The sequence below is a fragment of the Eptesicus fuscus genome, chromosome 11 (assembly GCF_027574615.1).
Source record: "Eptesicus fuscus isolate TK198812 chromosome 11, DD_ASM_mEF_20220401, whole genome shotgun sequence".
Lineage (NCBI taxonomy): Eukaryota > Metazoa > Chordata > Mammalia > Chiroptera > Vespertilionidae > Eptesicus > Eptesicus fuscus.
Window position 1 is genome coordinate 65,920,863 of NC_072483.1, and position 18,584 is coordinate 65,939,446.

Here is an 18,584-nt window from a genome sequence, read left to right on the forward strand (position 1 = left end):
CTTGGATATTTTACACAGTCTGGAGGTGCTATTTTCCTGCAAGTTTATTTTTCTAACATCCAGAGACTCTGAGGAAAAGGAAACATCAAGTTTCCTCAGAAAAGAGCTGCTTGTTTAAACAGAACGCCTTGCCGAATAGCACTGAGAAGGTTTCTCGGTTCCCTCAGGTGCTTTGCAGCAATAGCCTGCTCGAGTCTACAGACTACTGGTTGCAGAATCAGAGGACACCCTGCCAGATTGGGTTCGTGGAAGACAAGTCCGAAAACACAGCTTGCGCTTCCGTAAGTAGATGCAACCCGGGATATGGTCTGAGAAAGCAGGCAATCGGGCTCATGGACTCCTGCTCAGAACAGGAGTTTCCTGATTCATTAAATAAGAGGTCTCCTCTGCAAAATCCGTACTGGTTAATATGGACTGTTAATAAAATACACAGAGCTCACATCTCTATTCCAATTCTGCTCATTTCAACAGGTTAATTAATCTGATCAATGATCTAAAAAGGAAAAACCATGTTTATATTTCAAAACTGGCAGAGAAAAAGATTCAGAAGCAGTATTGTATGATGAGAAATAAAAGGCCATGCAGGAGCTCTCTAGGGTTCTTTTCAACATATTGTATAACTCCTGCTAGTGGGTTATTTCCCATCATGAAAATTGTGTAACATTTCTGTACCATTTTGATAAGTTATAGTCATTGTTTGAAAACCTTTTCAACCCAAGAAGTGTACAAGCATGAGTTTAATATACTGGAGTTAAGCTTTACATACAAAACCTTGTTTTTTAAGAGAAGAGATGTTCTTTTGATATATAATTCTTATGGCTTAGAATATGAGTACCTATGGTTGTTGTGTAATATGCTCCTTCCTCTATGTCCTACAAGGCTCTATGTTTCATTTGAATTGAAACCACCTAGCTCTTATAGGGTCATGATTACAGAGATCGGGGGAGAGCATTTTCAAAAAGAGAGCAATGTAATTCTCATGACTAAGTTGAGAGCATTAGCTCTGAGCTATTCCTGGAGGTAAGATGCATGCCAGCACTTCTGCTAAGAGAAAAAAAAAAAAGAAGAAGAAGCTGAAAATGGAATGGAGAAGTTTTTATATATAATGAGCAGAACCCGAAGAACTGGCAGATAGAGGATGTGAAACATTTCACAATGCAGAGCCTCACCGCACAAGGAAAGCAGAGTCCATTCAACAGACTTAATTCGATCTCTTGGTTTGGGCAAATGATTTTGAGTCTGCTGCTTTGGGGATTTGATCCCTTGTCAAGAATACTAGTTGATGGCTAAAAAATCTTTGGGATAAACAAAAAGGATTAGGTGGAAAGTAATTAACAGTGATACCTTCTCTGCAAATTCAGTTCTGAGATGAGTTGGAAAATTCAGGCATTAGCCGATACTGATCTCTAATTACACAGTTATAAATGGTAAAAGGAGAGAAATGGAGAGGGAACAGTATCAGCAGCTATACTTTGGTCAAAGTTGTCATCCAAGCAGCTCCTGTATTAAGAAGCCTCCCATTTGAAGTTGGGGCACAAAAATCTGCCTAGTGAAGGGCAAAGAGGTCTTCTCTAAACTTTATATTTTTGGAATCTGGATTGCTGATCTACAATTAGAAATGCTAAATTTATAGCCAAATTTAAGATGACCATTGAATCCTCTTCGGTGAAAGAAAATTCTCCTCCCATTCCCCACCAATCCCAATGGACTCAAATTTGGAGTTAAAACTATCTGACTTCCTTTCTTAATTCTTTGGCCCTTTCTAGTGTCAGATGACTCAGTGAGGTTGAGCTGATTCATCCTGTCTTTGTGGTTCTTCCTATTCTTTCCAAAAGGGGAAACATCTAAGCACACATGAAAGGCATAGTAGAAGATCATTTCCCCACAATAGTTCACAATCAATGAAACTGACACAAATGTTAAAAATTGTCCATGATTCTAAACCTAAATTTCAGGATCCCTTTGACAAATCAGCTCTAATCTCTTAAAAAGTATCCCATGGTCAGTTTCTTAACTTATCATTCCTTTCTCTTTTTCTGATTTGGAGCAGATTTCTAGGATGGGAGGAAGAAACACTCTGTAGTTGGACATTGCTGAGGGGCAGTTATTATCAAAGGGGAAATAGAGGTGAACTATACAGATGGCTGACCAGGACAGGGTGTAAGTAAACTTGATCAAAATAGCCACACAGGAGTATTCCAAAGAGTCAAGGGAAATGTACTTAATTCCTTTTCAAAAAATTCTCCCCCCAAAAAAACTGTATTTTACAATAATATCATCATTATTAAAGTTTAACTTTTAAAAACTTAGTTTCATAAAATCATCCCAAATCTAAACCTACTTACAAATAATCACAACAGAATCCGAGGAACCTGTAGCAATGTTGTCCCGTATTTTATTGCTTTATATTCTGTTCACTACTCTGGGGCACTCTGTTCTACATGAACCATTGCTTCTTTCACTCATTTCTTCCCGATCCACATTAGTAGCCAAGTTTTTCATATTTAATTTTAATTGACTTGGTACCCATTCTGCTGAACTACAAGTACAGTTTATGAATTTGCTGTGTCTTAGAACTAAGTACCTCAGTGGACCACGGTTTCTGAGTTCAATATGCCACTAAAGAATTTTATTGACAGACAATCTCAGGCTTGGAAAGCCTTCAGGGTGTTGCATGTGGGGCTCAGTACAGCTGTTTGTTCTTAAACATCAAACAATGATTTTTAGTCATTATTTTGATAGGGAGCTGCATTCATTTCCCAGCTGAAATGAGAAGTCTTCGTGAAGAGCAGTTTGAAGCAGTCAGAATATGACAAGTATGTCAAATGGGGACTATCTGCCAGGAAGTCAGGAGCCCCTGAAAGTCACACTTAACAGTTTTTCAAAAGGTAGCAAATATGAAAACTGTGCTTATCTTTTTTCTAAATAGCATTCTCCTATAAAGCTATATAATTTTATTTTATTTCTGATTTGCCATTCTGAAAAAAAAATTGTATATTAGCCTTCTGGGTGTTTTATTAACCTGATTGTTTTTTTAAAGGAAATGTGGGTACTCTGATAAGTGCTCATCCAGTAATCTCCATGTCCAAGCCCCCAAAGTAAGAGCTTATTATTTAAGAACATAAGCCTGAGTCAAATACATAATGAGGTATTTATGGTCTTGAGATTTTTGCCACTATAAATACAGTTGAATGAATAGATCTGAGTGTACTTTTAAACCTGGGTGTTCATACCATTTCTCAACTGTTTTAAAATTTATTTTGACAGAAGAATGCATTATTAAATAGCTCAGACTAGCTTTGAGTCTCAAATTTCATACAATTCCTGCTATTATTATAATTTTTCTCTGAGTGGAAAGTCTGTCAAGAAAATCTGACAACAAACCAAGTTTCTCATTAAAATACCTTTAAGCTTTAAGGAATTTGGCTACATAATTTTGATTTCTTTTTAGTAGAATTATTTGTTTGCATTAACATGTCTTTCTTAATGAGTTCTCCCACACTCCCAGGAAAACTAGTTAAAAGTGATAGCATTTTTTTCTTTTTACAACTTAGAGTCTCAGGTTGAAGCATCCTATATAATAAAAGCCTAATATGCTAAGTGTCCGGTCTGATGGTCGGCCGTTCAACCAATCAAAGCATAATATGCTAATGATATGCTAAGGCCACTCAACCACTCACTATGACATGCACTGACCACCAGGGGGCAGACAGTCGACTGGTCAACCAGTAGCTATGACATGCGCTGACCACAGTGGGTGGCGCAGAACATGGTGGGCATCAGCGATGCTGTGCTGTCAGCAGGCAGCAGTGGAGGCACTGCCGGCCCCAATGGGCCCTGATAAGAGCAGGACTGAAGCAGGATGGTGGAGCAGGTGAGCAGGCAGTGCCAGGCCAAGGCGAGGTGCCAGGCAGGGCTATGGGGCTGCAAGGCTGGGGGCGCAAGCTGGGGCTGCGAGGCTGGGAGCATGAGCTGGGGCCCAATCTCCGCAGGCCACCCTGAGGGACCCCATCCGTGCACAGATTCATGCACCCCGCCTCTAATTTTAATATAATCATTAATCAGACAGCCTGCTAGTACGTCTGCAGTGGCTCGGGTAGTTTAACTAGACACCGGGATGAATTCTTCTAAAGCAGGGTCTCTCAACCTTGGATACTATGCTGTATTAGGCCAGATAATTCTTTGTTGAAGGGGCTGTCCTATGCATTGAAGGATATTTAGCAGCATCCCTAGCCTCTGCTCCACAGGTGCCAGCAGCACCCATGCTCCAGTCATTTGCCAGAACCCAGTGGTAGCACCAAGATCAAATATCACTTGGTGAGTGTATTTATGCCATATGCTAAACAAACAGAATGCACTAGTATTCTCTTTCCTGCCAAGCTCACTGAACTTCTATTCGTGAAATTACAGAAGCCAAGAGCTGGAATAAACCCAAGAAGATACATTGCCCATTCCACTCACTTTTCAGGTGAGAAAACAAAAGAGTAATGCAGGGAAGGCTTGCTCAAGGCTACAGAGTAAATTAGTAGCAAGGCCAGCTCTAAAGCCCAAATTCATCAGCTTCTAGTTCATTGAATACAGCACTTTTTCAGTATCCCAGTAAACCCCTCCCTCAATATAATAATTTTATTAAAATGCAATAAAAGATACAATCTCTACATTGTAGGGTTATTTTTATTTGAGACATAAAAGATTTGTAATTCTAATCCATAAATTAGTATTATTGAAAACCCTAAATTAGTATTATTGAAAAATTTCAAGGTATTTAGTTTTTGGGTTGTTTTTAGTGAGGTTAAGATTGTCACATGTTCATATTTAAATTACTGTCAGATTTTAAATTTTTTTAAATAAATTACTGTGAGATTATATGTTATAAATATCTTGTTATAGCATCAGTAGGTATACATGTTATTAAGATCTAATATGGCTGTACCATCGAGCCAAAGTAACATAGCCCTTGGTCATCTCCAATGGCAATGCCTTCATTTACTCATCCAGCTGGCATTGACAGGGTCTTATAATATGCAGACTACTTTTCCAGAATCTCTGAACTGCATGAAAAAAAAAATGAACAAATATTCTCTGCCTCTTAGAAGCTCAGAAAAACTAGACATTTAGATAGCGTAGCAACTCTGGAAACTGATTCCCCTTCCCCCTTCTCCTGAGCTTATTTTGTTGGATTTTTTAATTTTTTGGTTGTTTTTTTTGTTTGTTTTTTTTTAACTTGGCCAGCTTGTTTTAGTGAAGTCTATTTCCCCCGCATAGGTTAAGCCTTTTGCCATTCCTCAGCGATGCCCGGCCTTGGGCCTGTGCACAGTGACTGAGAAAGACACTGGTCTTAGCAAGCCTCTCTTTGACTGTGTCATTCCCTGATCCTTATTTTGCTTCATTGGGTCTTACAGCCCTGCCTATTTGACTCCACTGTTTACTAGCTGGTTGCTCTATTGCCTTTAACAAAGCTCTGGAGTATAAATTGCTCAGAACTCTACTCCAATTACCTTCAGGCAGGTGTTGTTTTTGAAACCAGTTTTGAATTTTGTTCTGACCCATTGAAGACTCTTCTTAGCTATGCCTTCTTGTTCTCTCTCTAAATTAGCTGGTCTGTGTTTTAGTTTATTGCTCTTAATTAAGAGGAGCTCTTGTTTCTAAGAGTGCCCTTAGGCTTGAACTTCCCTAAACTCTGTTTTAAATAATCTCAGTCCTTTGGGGAGAGTTTCTGAGCTCTTTTCTTATAGAGAAGCTCTCCGCCCAGGCAAACCTTCTGAGCCCTGTGCACTGGGTAGGAAGTAGCCTCTGGTTTTCTTGGCTGTCCTCCCAGTGAGGAACATCTGCTCTTTAAGTAAGTGGAAATGAGAGTGTTCGTGGCCCTAGGATTCTCGGTATGTCACATCTGGGGTAGCATCTGGATAGGGCCTCCATGGAGGAAAGAAACCCCCGACTTCCTGGCCTCCCTCTCCAGGAATTCAGCCTCTTCAATTTGGAGTTGGAGGAGATGAGAAACGCTGGCGGTCTCTGACTCTGAGTGAGATCAGTAACCTTTGTCTGTGAGCTGCAGGGAGAGGAGTCCAAATGGAGTTTCTCCCCAGTTGAGCTTTTTTTTTTTTGGGGGGGGGGGGTAGTGGGTGCAGGCAGTGGAAAAGAGAAAGTGGGGTGTGGTATAAATACCACAGACTCCATGCTGAGTTTCAGTAGATTTTCTTGAAAAATGCTTCTTCATATTCTGTATATTTTCACTTTCTAGACACTTCCTAGAGAATTAAAATATTTGCATTTATAGTTTCTGCCAGCTTTGCCAGTTTCACTAGAGCTCCTCACCTTCGTCCCAAACCTGGAACTCTCTACAGTTTCTTCTTTCCAGGCCATTTCACTCTGGTATCTTGAGTTTATGACCCAAGCCTTGTTGGTAACTGAAGAGTCTGGAAGTTTATATCTCCCATTAAAGGTAGCTTAATATCCTTTAGCATTCAGCCCTTTTGACAGTAGAGTTGACATTCTGTCATGAAAGTTTAAACTCCTAATGCCTCTGAGGAAGGGCACCTCATTTTTGTATAAAGTTGACAAGTGAATGTTTGTTGAGAGAGCCAATATTTTCCCTAGGAAAAAATAATGGAGTTACTTGTCATACATGGAGTTCAACTTCAGAAGATGCTTTTGTTAATTTTATTCTAAAACATTTAACAGGTGTCATTCATGTCCAGAGCAGCCATTGGAAACGTATTAAACAGCATTGATTTTTAAAGATTTTTTTTTCAGGAATGTATTTGAAAATAAGCCCACAAAATAAATTCTCTGCAAAATATTTCCATTGATTACGTGAATAGAGTTGCAATATAGTTGTTAGCTGGAAGCTCTGTAGACATTAAAGGAGGTCAGACAGAGGATGCTAAATGAGAAATAGCTAAAACTGAGTCATTCTCTAATTGCATAGCAGACCCAGTCGTCTATTTATGTCACTCATTTGTTCCCACACAATCACATTATTAGCCTACAAGAGAATGTAGTCATATAATCGTGAAACCACCGTAATTTTCATGTATTGTCAACTGTAAATTCATCAATAGATATATCTGTACCAAAGAAGACTCTCTGGTTACTGCAATTTTTGTCTGATAGCATGGATAAGTCAAATGGGGTAGATGCAAGCTAAAGTAACTGACACTAAAATTAAGGTTAGTCATTTATCATGATATATTCCCCAGTGGCTTGGTCTTTGTGAGCTCAAAAGTTCCTTCCAATATTAAAACTCTTTTCAAATGCTTATATATTCTTGTTGACAGTGCAGTGTTGGAAGAAAATAATATTTTGCTTAATTAGTGAGAACAGCATAATTTTGGGGCCTTTATTTTTTTTACACTGACCTTCAACAAGGTGTTTTGTTAGCTCAGCAGTCTGCTATTGTTCTGATGTTTGGTCTGTGAAACACATTGTCTGAATTACCTAAGATGTAAAAGAACCAGGGGTGTATTTTGGATTTACCTTAGTAACCACAAAGGGAATTCATCAATCAAGGCCACAAGCTTCAAGCTACTCTTATAACAGCTCAGTTTTATTGACTATTTTTCTTCCTTCAGTAAATGTGTCTTCAAAGATGCCCTTTTTCCTCTGTTTGTCATAATCCATTCTCACTCTTCATATAGGCAGAGCTCCCTTTATCTAAAGAGAAGTTCTTTGAAAGAGTAAAAGCCAAAAAATGGACTTGAGCCCTGTTCATGCGCCTGGAAACTGAAGGGAGGCTTACCGTGCTGAGGAAAAGTCTGTTTTGGTTTTTAGTTTATGAAAGCACTTTTCAAAGTTAATCAACAGTGAACATTTTAGAGGATTGCCTAAAATGAAGCTCCACAAGACATTTAAGATGTTACAGAAATAATGGCTTCCTCTAGCGCATGAAAATTGTCATCACATCATTTGTTTGAAAACAAAACCCAAGAAAACTTGACTAATTTATAATAAACAATATTCATGTATGAATATATGAAAATGTGAAGTGAATGGACAATTTATTTCCACAACAATTTTCCATAAACTCTCTCATTCTTGTTTCATCCTTTTTCTGCTTTACCTCTTAGCTCCTTCTAATTTAACTACTCCACGTGTTCTAAGAAATTACATATTTCACAGCATTTTCCCCTGACTTCCATCTGAGGATTAGACAGATATACTGCCTTTTCTTTTTCCTCTAAAAATCTGGCATCTTTTAGAACAATATTGCTTCCTGCTTAAATCCAGCTTTTGTTCTCCAAGCTGTGATTACGAACAGTATTTTTAGTCCTGTAAACCCTAATTTGCCATCCCATTTTACTGTAGCCTGATGATCACAATCTTCCAGAAATCACAAAAGCCATGGTCATGGTGGTTGAGAAATATCTGATGTGTGGTTTGCAAGTCAGAAAGAGAATCAACCGCTTGTCAGTTCTATAGAAAAGAAAAGCAAGTCCTTGGTAATTCAAAGAGGGTGTGATTAGAGGATACATTCCGCTATTTCTGGGCCTTTGATTTCAGGAAGTAAGTTGGCAGGGACATGTAGGTGCACACCTGAGCCCTGAGTCTGATTAATTTGGAAAAACAGACACATCTGTGTAAATCCAGACACCATGTACTGAAAGATCACTACATTCGTGGCACAAAAGGAAAAAAAAAACTGTAGGCATTATAAAAACCCCTTCATATTGAGTTCCAATTTTGTGATGATATTCTGTAATTTGAATTTTCTTCCATAATTATGTTCTTTTTACCTTAATAGTCATTTTACTATAATGACAACTAAGGTAGACATAGTCTCTGACCTCTTAAAGTCAAGTTGTTCTTGGCTTTGGAATAGAATGACCTCATTTTTCTTTGATAAATTGGTATTTTATGCTGAACAGAAACTGGATTGGCAGGAATATATGTTGAGAAGAAGAGAAAGAGAAAGAAGAAAAGAGAAAGGAAGGTGAAAAAGAAGAAAAGAAGAGAAAAAAGGTAGAAAGGAGAAAAAGAAAGAAGGCAAGCAGACTCAAATAAAAGGCAAAGTCCTATACTATGGGGGATGGGGCTTCTGAAAGACTTAAAATAATTCAAGATTAGCTTTCTCAGGGGCATTAATATAGAACACAAATGATGTATCTGAAATGATATCAATTAACCCCATTAAAGAATATTTTTGCATTTAAATACACTTTTGAATCATGGCATATATTTATAGAAACTTTTGCATTATTAACACCCTTTTTCAAATTATCAAAAAATACAACCTGCCTTAGTGCTGACAATTGCTTGACTTAAGGTTATAAGGAATAGGAGTCCATTGGACCTTGAAGTCAATCTCCAGAAGTTTATCCATGTCCACCTGCATGGTGATTTTTGCAAGCTAAACTTTGAAGCTTCCTTGATTGTTTTAAAATTTTTCTTAACATTGTCATTAACAATTTATAGAGTAGTTCTCTCCTAAATTAACCACAGGTCATTGGGAATGGTTCCCTGGTCTACCTCATGGCATGTACCACTGCTAACTTCAGACCCAAAGTCACTAACTTTATTATCTTTAAAAAAAATGTTAGATGATGCTAACAGTAACTGCTAAAGTAGAATTTATCAAACCCACTCACAGAAGGGCTGAGGTATGCATCAGTCCACATGGTCCAGAGGGAAGTAGATTTGTCTCCTAACAGATAAAGTAGAGTGACAATGTGGTATTGACTGAACAGTTCACAGTGCCCAGAAATTATGTGATTGTTGGCATGTTGATTTAATTTGGAGAACATTGTTGAACAGCTGAAAATCTGGGGAATACATTCTATGTAGAGGTCTTAGGAGCATCAGGCTTCTGTTTATTTATGCCATGGGTTAGCCCCTTTTGCATGTTAATCAGTACATTAATTAGATCATTAATATTACTGATATGGATGTAAGGAAAAGGATTCTCACACATATTGCTGGTGGGTATTTAATTCATTCAAACCTGTGTAGAGAGGAAACCAAAGCATTTGTTAAAATTGAAATTACTGTGCCCTTCAACCCTGAAATCCCACTTTTGAAACTGAACCCATAAAAGTAACTGAAAATAAGAATCTATACATGGCATTCTTCAACAGAAACAAACAAATCAAAAATCCTGGAAGCAAAGTGATTCCCATTAATAAACTGGTTGGATAAATTACACCACCTCCACCCACGGAATAGGAGGCAGTCATTGTAAAGACGGTACTGGGGCTATATCACTACACATGGAGGAATTTCCAAACTGTATTGTTGAGTAAGAAAAGTCAAATATAAATAGAGGTATTTATAAAGCAATGTCCAAATTCCTGATCTATATGTAGATACATAGTTATTTGTACACACACATACACAAAGATATATGTCATATGTTAAATTCTTATCATAAAATCAGTTTATGGAAGGAATAGGGATTTTATATGGAAATGACAGAGAAAGGTGTAGGGTCAATTAAGTTTTAAAAAAATAACATAAAGACTAAACTTTCTTTTAGCCTACTTTCGCCATCCCCCCCAAATACACTTTCATATGTTGTGGATAGAAACCCCAACATGTATTATGATCCCATTTATTGAGAACTATAGTGTATGTAAGCAAATTTAGGAAAAATTTATTTAGTAAGATATGGATGTCTGTGTGAAAAACCCTGGTGCAATATACATACTAATATTCTGTTACTCCCACACAAAATTCTTGTATTTATGTATATACATATACATATTAACAGATGATAGATTTAGGTGGTAGAGAGCTAGAAATCCAAATATATAGACATGTAGATATATATTTATTTGGAGAAAAACATGGAAAGCATAATAAAATAATTTATTATCACAATTGTGTGATTATTGGAAAGTGGGAGAGTTTATCAGTTTTGTCTTTAATATCTTTTATTATTTTTTGTTTTGCTTATTATAATGACCATATTATCTGTAAAAAATAAATTAAAATATTTTAAGAAATAATTTTTAAAAAGCTAGGTAAGTTGTATCCCCAGGGTGCTCTACAGAGCTGATTGGGGGCGGAGGCAGGGGGGAGATTCACACTCAACTCCAATTTAGTGTGATATGCTATCATCAAAGATAAACATGAGAGAATGGGGGATCATAGGAGAGGGAAGAGCTATGTCAAAGGAGGTGATGGACAAAGCAAAACATCCAAAGGAGATTCTTGAGAAGATGTGATTTTCCTTTAAGTTGTAGCCTGAAAACTAGAAAAACAGTAATTGGACAAAGATGGAAAGAATTCTAGGCAGGTATGGAAACACAACTAAAATACAAATAATCACCCACCAGGTTTAATATTTACATTAAAGAAAGATCCTAAAGCATCTCTGAACGAAAGAACTTCAGGAGTTACATGATTTTAACACCAGAATTCAACTACTTCATAGTTATCTGGTGATTTATTTTCATTTCATTCCTTAAAAATGAAATCTATAATAATATTAAAATCCAAAGAAATAAAACCTAAAAAGCCAGAAGTGAGAGAAGATGTTTGAAACTGTAAATGATAACAAAGATTTACTAAAGATAACTAAAGAACATCTGAACATAAATGTTAAGGTGCTCAAAATATTAGTGCCGACTACTCTGGCCTTCTTTAGTTGCTACTTTTAAAGTTCATTTGGTCCCAAAGAGAAATGCATATATCCATCTCCTTGTATTTAATAACAAATACTGACATTTCAGTGCTATGCATGTATATTTGTAAATAATTCATATGCAGCCTCTGAGTATGTCCTGCATCAAAGTCCTTTAAACAGCAGAAATCTTTTTTCAAATGAAATCTTACCTTTCTCCCGCTATATAAACAGATAAAAGGGTAATGATCATTTGAAGGTGTGAGGCCCTGTTTGGAATAAAACTCACTCAGCTCTGGAGGAGAGACCCTTAACTAGAAGACTGAGTGGCAGTGTCTCTCTCTATGACTGTCTGTCCATCTGCCTGGCTGGCTGCCAGATGGCCTGTCTGGTGGCTGGCTGGCTCAGCTCCCAAGAGGACCTCAGTCACTAAGCCATTTTAATGGGAGCCTATGAAATGAAGTACCTCTACTTTCCCAGATTTCTAGCTCCCCGTGTTACAGTTTGCATATAATTTTATGTTTAGCAAACTGTGTTAGCTTAATATTGAGCTTTTACCCATGCTCTTTCATTGAGCAATTTTAAGAATCGATCCACTGTTACCTGTGATTGGGAGCACCCATCAACATGCCCAGTAGTTACCAGTGAGCCCCTGGGATTCAAATAATGGAGCGTCAGTAGCAGACAGAAAACCCAAATGCCCCCACCATCTTTTAGTTCTTTTTCCTCCTCTGCTGAAAGAGAAACAGCATAGCCTGCCCTGATGTCATCGCCCAAGAGAAAAAAGCCAAGAGTGTTGTTGAGTCTTTCAACAAATATTTTGTGGTTTGGGCTTTTGAAGTCACATCCGTGCAGTTGAATTGCCAAGTGAGGTGAAGAAAGACAACCCTGGGTATGTTCTGCAATAAGGAATAGACATAATGAAGCAAGACAGATGAGAGAAACTAAAGGAAGCTTCATAGACAGGATAATCCATTAAAAAAAAAAACACATGTGCAGTGGGTGAATTTGAAGAGATTGCCTGCTCTGGTCACTTTGTGAATTTATTAGGAGAACAGATGCTCCTGTAGAGCTCTTGGTTCAAACAGTTCTACGAGCTGAGAAACGTGTTCCCTTGCACGTGAACACTGACATGAGTGTGATTTGTCACTGTCTGAGCCAACCATGTGCAACCTAGAAACGCGCCCTCCTGACAGCCCTGGGCTCGGGCCCTCCACCCCACGCAACGGGCTTTGGAGCAGCTCCAGGGGCACTCAGTTCTGTCTGGAAGGTGAGGGGAACTTTGCCCCTGCAGAGTCAAACTGCTTGACGGTGACTTGAAGAGGGACAGAGGGTAATTGGATAACCTTTTTAAAAGAAGATAAACTCCAAAAAGGCACAGATTACCATTTTATAGAAAACAAATTACTTTGTGTCAAGGTGAGATCCACGGGGGAGAGACAAGCATGGAAGGTGCTAAAAGGATGTGACCCATGGCTGATGATGAGGTCAGATGTGGGCCCTGGGACCACAGGTCTTTGAAGTTTCTGAACAGAGACATATTTCAACTGTAGAATAAACCACATTTCAGTGGAAAATTATTTGAGGGCAAAATACAATGGAAGATATGAGAAACATGAAAAAAAGAAAACATTTGGAGGTTCTCTGGCTTTGAGTCAATTATTAGAAAAAGCTAAGCATACCTCTTTCTTTCTTTCTGGTGCTAATACAGGTTTGTTTTGTTTTTACCTTCTGAGGGCATATGGAAGTTCTACTGTGAACTATGCTCTTCTACCTAAACCACGGGTGCTGGCGCCCCCTGGAGTTCTACAGAGCACACTGCACAGCCCTGAGCAGCAGCCACAGGAATCACAGACAAAAGCCTACAAGGCCAATCACAATGAAATAACTGAAAAAAACACTGCCAGAAACAGAATTATCCTTTGACCCCATTTCTTCTTTATCGATTACCCTCTGCACTTCCATGTATAGCCACATTTTTAAAAACAGTTTAGACTTGTGTCTTCGACCCTCAGCACTCCACGGAAACTGCTCTTGCCAGGTTTATGAAGGACCAATAGAACCTTCTCAATCCTTATCTTTTTTTAACCTCTTGGCAATGCTGGCAGTCCTTCCTTGAATGAGTGTCTGTCAAGGACTGAGAGAGGGCTGAGATTTTTTCCTACTTCCAAGCTAATAAGCTTACTGATTTATGAGGGCTGGGAAAAGACATGAGACTGGCTCAGAGAAAAAGGACTTTCTCACTCACAGCACAACAGTAGCTAGAAAAGCAGTGTGGTTGTGTTAGTTCTTCTTGCCTCCCAAGAACCACAGGGGTGACACATGGTGACTTTGCATCACAACCAAGGAATGCTGAGCTTGGAGAATGCTGAGCTTAGAGAGCCATCATGAGCCCATGCTTTGTTGCCTGGGAGGGGAGGTATTACATCATCCTTTACTACTATTTTCTGCAAACAAAGGGCTCAGATGTGGTCCTGGTAAGGATCAGTCCAGGCCTTGCCATTTTGACATACCCAGCAAGAACATACAAGGATATTCTAGATCGTGGTAGATTGCATCTTCCAAAGCGTCTGCCCTCAAGTTCTTCAGCATCACACGTACCTGGTTTTCTGGCTCTTTGTCTGGCTATTCGTGTGCTTTCTCAGCTCTCTGACTCTGTCCCTAGGTCAGTATTTTAAGAGCCTGCACTAGTCCCCCATGACTTCTTGTTCTGCATCCTCTTTCCCTCCCTGATCTCATGCTTTAATTAACATCTGCATTCAGAAACACAAACAAACTCAAATGCCCACAGGGATGAGGCAGGTAATATAATCATATATTCATCAGCGACTCATTTTTATTGAATGGAGATGAAAATATTTAATAAACTACAAACATGACTAAGACTGAAAAAAAAACAGTTTAAATTAAAACATTTTAAACCATATACTCTAAAAATAGAAACAGCCCACTGATAAATGTTTATATTTATTAGACCTTAATCTAAAACTAAAAATTTTCTTCTACAAGGGATGTTGATGGCAAGTTTTCTTTTTCCATGTACAATGTGCAAAACTAAATTCGGCCATGATGCCTCTGGCTATGTGTAGTGTTTGATATCATTACGTTCCATAGTGAAAAACAGCTATTCTCAAACACAGGTACTGCCAACCCTGGGTAGACCCATGCTTTCTATATTTAAGGTAGTTACATCTGGGAGAGTTAGAGGATTCTGGTGTCCCAGGGTTATCCTTTTTAGATTCTAGTTCTTATGATTCTGTATTTCTGTACTCTCCATTGGTAGCACTTTTTCATAATCTAAATATTAAGAGAGAGAAATTGAAAAATGGTAATGAACTCTATTTGCAATTTAACATCAACCAGAGAAATATTTTTATTTTATTATTTTTTTATTTTTTAAAATATATTTTATTGATTTTTTACAGAGAGGAAGAGAGAGTGATAGAGAGTTAGAAACATCAATGAGAGAGAAACATCGATCCGCTGCCTCTTGCACACCCCCTACTGGGGATGTGCCCACAACCAAGGTACATGCCCTTGACCGGAATCGAACCTGGGACCCTTGAGTCCGCAGGCTGATGCTCTATCCACTGAGCCAAACCGGTTTCGGCAAGAGAAATATTTTTAAACATCAGTCTTTTAAAGGTGTGGTGAATGTAGTTCATTTTTATTTGGGGAACTGAGTTAAGCACATAAACATGGACCAGGCTGTTTTTTCCCAAATGATGTTCTCCAAATACATAATTTCAGGATGACTGGACCAATAAAAGCATGCATTCTGATAATGATTCAGTGGTTAGATGTGTTTCTCTGGCAACTAAAATGGCCAAATATCCAGGCTGGCATGGTTGAGCATCAACCTATGAACCAGGAGGTCAAGATTCCATTCCCAGTCAGGGCATATGCCTGGGTTGTGGGCTCAATCCCCAGTGTGGGGCATGCAGGAGGCAGCCGATCAGTCATCATTGATGTTTCCATCTCTCTCTTCCTCTCTGAAATCAATAAAAATATACACTGAGTGGCCAGATTATTATGATCTCTGAACACATAGTAATCTGGCCACTCAGTGTGTGTGTGTGTGTGTGTGTGTGTGTGTGTGTGTATTAGGGGCCTGGTGCATGAATTTGTGCATGGGTGGGGTCCGGCCAGCCTGGCCAGGGGGAGGGGACATGGGCGGTTGGCCGGCCTGCCTGCTGGTTGAACTCCTGGTCGAGGGGACAATTTGCATATTAGCCTTTCATTATATAGGATATACACTGAGTGGCCAGATTATTATGCGTTCAGAGATCATAATAATCTGGCCACTCAGTATAGTTAAAATGGCCAAATATTTCAAGCAATCACAAACACATGAAGAATTCAATGTCTTCCAACAATTTAAACTTTCTTCAGCACCTTGTTATACCAAAGCTACCAAAATTGTGTAGTGCCTCACATCCAGTTCATCCAGCCATTTTACCTTGGCTCAAGATGTAGGAGCATATTGAGTTCATGGAGTTCATTGCTATGTTCATAATATTGTCTAGTTTTAACTTTTGAATCAAAACAAATAAAATTAGATTATAATGTATTACAAAAACTAAAATTCTGCATCCTTGAAAAATTTTGCCACTGTGTATATTAGTTTCATATGTCTTACTTTAACAACCACCACAGTAACATCCCTACCTCTTACTAATTTTAACCAGTCTGCAATAAGTTATGTAACTTCTCTCAATAAGCAAGGTATGTCACTACCTGATAGTATACCATCAGGAGCACTATATCCAAAAATTCTGGATTAAATAAAAATTGTTATCAACACTAAAGAACAAATACAGCTAACTGGGTGGTATCACATAGACAGATAGATGATAGATAGATAGATAGATAGATAGATAGATAGATAGATAGATAGAATAAGATAAATAAGATAATCAGATAGACATCAATTTGTGCTTTTAGCAGACGCCACAAATAATGTTTTCATGTAAATTAAATAGTAAAATTTTAGCAGTAGCTTCAACATGCCAAGTAACTTTTTTTCCAGCTAGAATTTTGTTTGCATAAGCTTGTTTCTGTTCAGGACACATGCTTTCTGCTGCACTCAATAGACTTTATTTAATAAATCTGTCATCTGGAAAGAGCAATTGCCCAGACAAGTTATTCTCCCTAATGCATAACTAATTCCACAGAATCATCAGTTATTTTACTCACCTCCAAAACAAATGCTTTTTTTCTTTACAGATCACAAATGGTTTCAGCATGCGTCTTTCCTTTATACCTGAATAGTATTTTTTATGATGAATTGTTCCATAATCTGATTTTATGATTTTGTTTTGTTTCTTTTAAACACAAACACACTTTGCCTGATAAACATCTGGGTCAGATCCACATTTTCACAAAGAAATGGGCTCTCTGCCATTTTTTCTCAAAACTCAGTCTTGGCATTTTTATTTTTTCATTAATACAGAACTTGGTACAGAGACAAATTTCTGTACTACTAAAAAAATTACCATGCAATCAACAATGACAAAGGACATTTGCCATTAGACCTCAGTGTCCAGGATACAATAGGAGGTGGCAGAGACTGGGGAACAAAGGGGCACATACCACACTTGATAGTGTCTGGGGAATTATTTTCACATAGAAATGAAGTCTTATTGTCCCAGAGTTTTTGCTTTGTAAAAAAAGGCTAGAAATCCAGATTTTTAATATGAAATCCTTCAATTGATTAATGCTACCTTAATTTCACTTAAAATACAACCTATTCCACACTAAACACATTTCCAGGCTGAGTATCAGCTAATTTTGGACAAATATGCCAGTTTGCAACCTCTGAAAGGAATTGGATGATATCCATTATATTGGGTATAATTAGGCTGGAGTCTAGACTCAGTCGTATTAGGATCCATTTATTCTTCAAAGGAAAATAGGGTTTTTCTCTTTTATTCATTTTCTTTTTTCTTTTTTTTTTTTTTGGAGTGGCCACAGCTAATGCTATTTTCTAAGAACATTAATTTGCTGAATATCCTGGCCAAATCGTGCCAAGTGCAAATCCTTGTCTAAATCACATATTGTACATTCTTATTTACCAGCCCATAGGTAAAATTGAGAGTCCAAGCAGTAATAATAGTTTTTATAATGATGATAAAGTAATAGTAAAGCTAATTGACTTAAGTTCTTATTCCTGATCATGCTATCCATATATACACATACCTTAGAAACAGTACAATCCATCATGCCTACTATTCATATCCCCCATTATTATGTTGTGATGGAGAAAGTTTAACACTAAGAAGAGACTACCCACATATATAATATTTGAAGCACACATATCAAAATGGAGAATTTGATGGTGCCGTGACGGTTTTCTCTGGTTGGCCCCAAATTTTGTGTGGTTCCTGGAGCCGTTGTCACCAGCTTCAACCTGTGCTCTACTCTTGGAGACAAGGCCACTGTTTGTATCCTCTATGGGCTGCTCTTGGTAATGATATCTCATCTTCCTATGGTCCTTCCTCAGTCACCCATCAAACTCAGAGCCCTTCCTGAGAACTTGCGACTTCTCAAGGTCAACTGCACCTCCCCACCCCCCCTTCCTGGGAAAGATCTCCCAAACCCCGCCATCCATCCTGGCTCCTGCTTCTGGCTCTTTATGGCTTTGTCCAAACCACCAATTGAGCCCAACATTCGATGCCTCTTGGAGAGAATCCTCAAAAAACATTGTGGATTCAACTGCAAATGTATTAAACTCCTAGAAGTGAATATCACATTCCTATCAATAATCCATGGTTAAATTTTTTTTTATAATTACTAGAATAAAATGCTGAAAATGTATCTAATTCCTAATCAAAGTAAAATCCTGATACCCTAACCAATCCACACTCTTTTAAAAATAGCATAGCATTAAATATAACATGTATGATATGATATATTACATCGTATATGATAAATCTGTGCTACAAGACAGTGTAGTATAGAATAGAGCTCTAAAACAGACTGCTTGGGAATGAATCCTGAGTATCAGCCAGCAGCTCTGTGACTGCAC

The 18,584-nt window shown here is 38.1% G+C and overlaps 1 protein-coding gene across 1 annotated transcript in view; it reads left to right on the top strand.

The window, feature by feature from the left end:
* SPHKAP (SPHK1 interactor, AKAP domain containing) overlaps positions 1-18,584 on the top strand; it is an 83,151-nt gene that overhangs the window by 22,327 nt on the left and 42,240 nt on the right. The window contains exon 3 of the mRNA XM_054723361.1: positions 168-281. Within this exon, the coding sequence (XP_054579336.1) occupies positions 168-281 (114 nt within the window). The remainder of the gene's footprint in view (positions 1-167; positions 282-18,584) is intronic.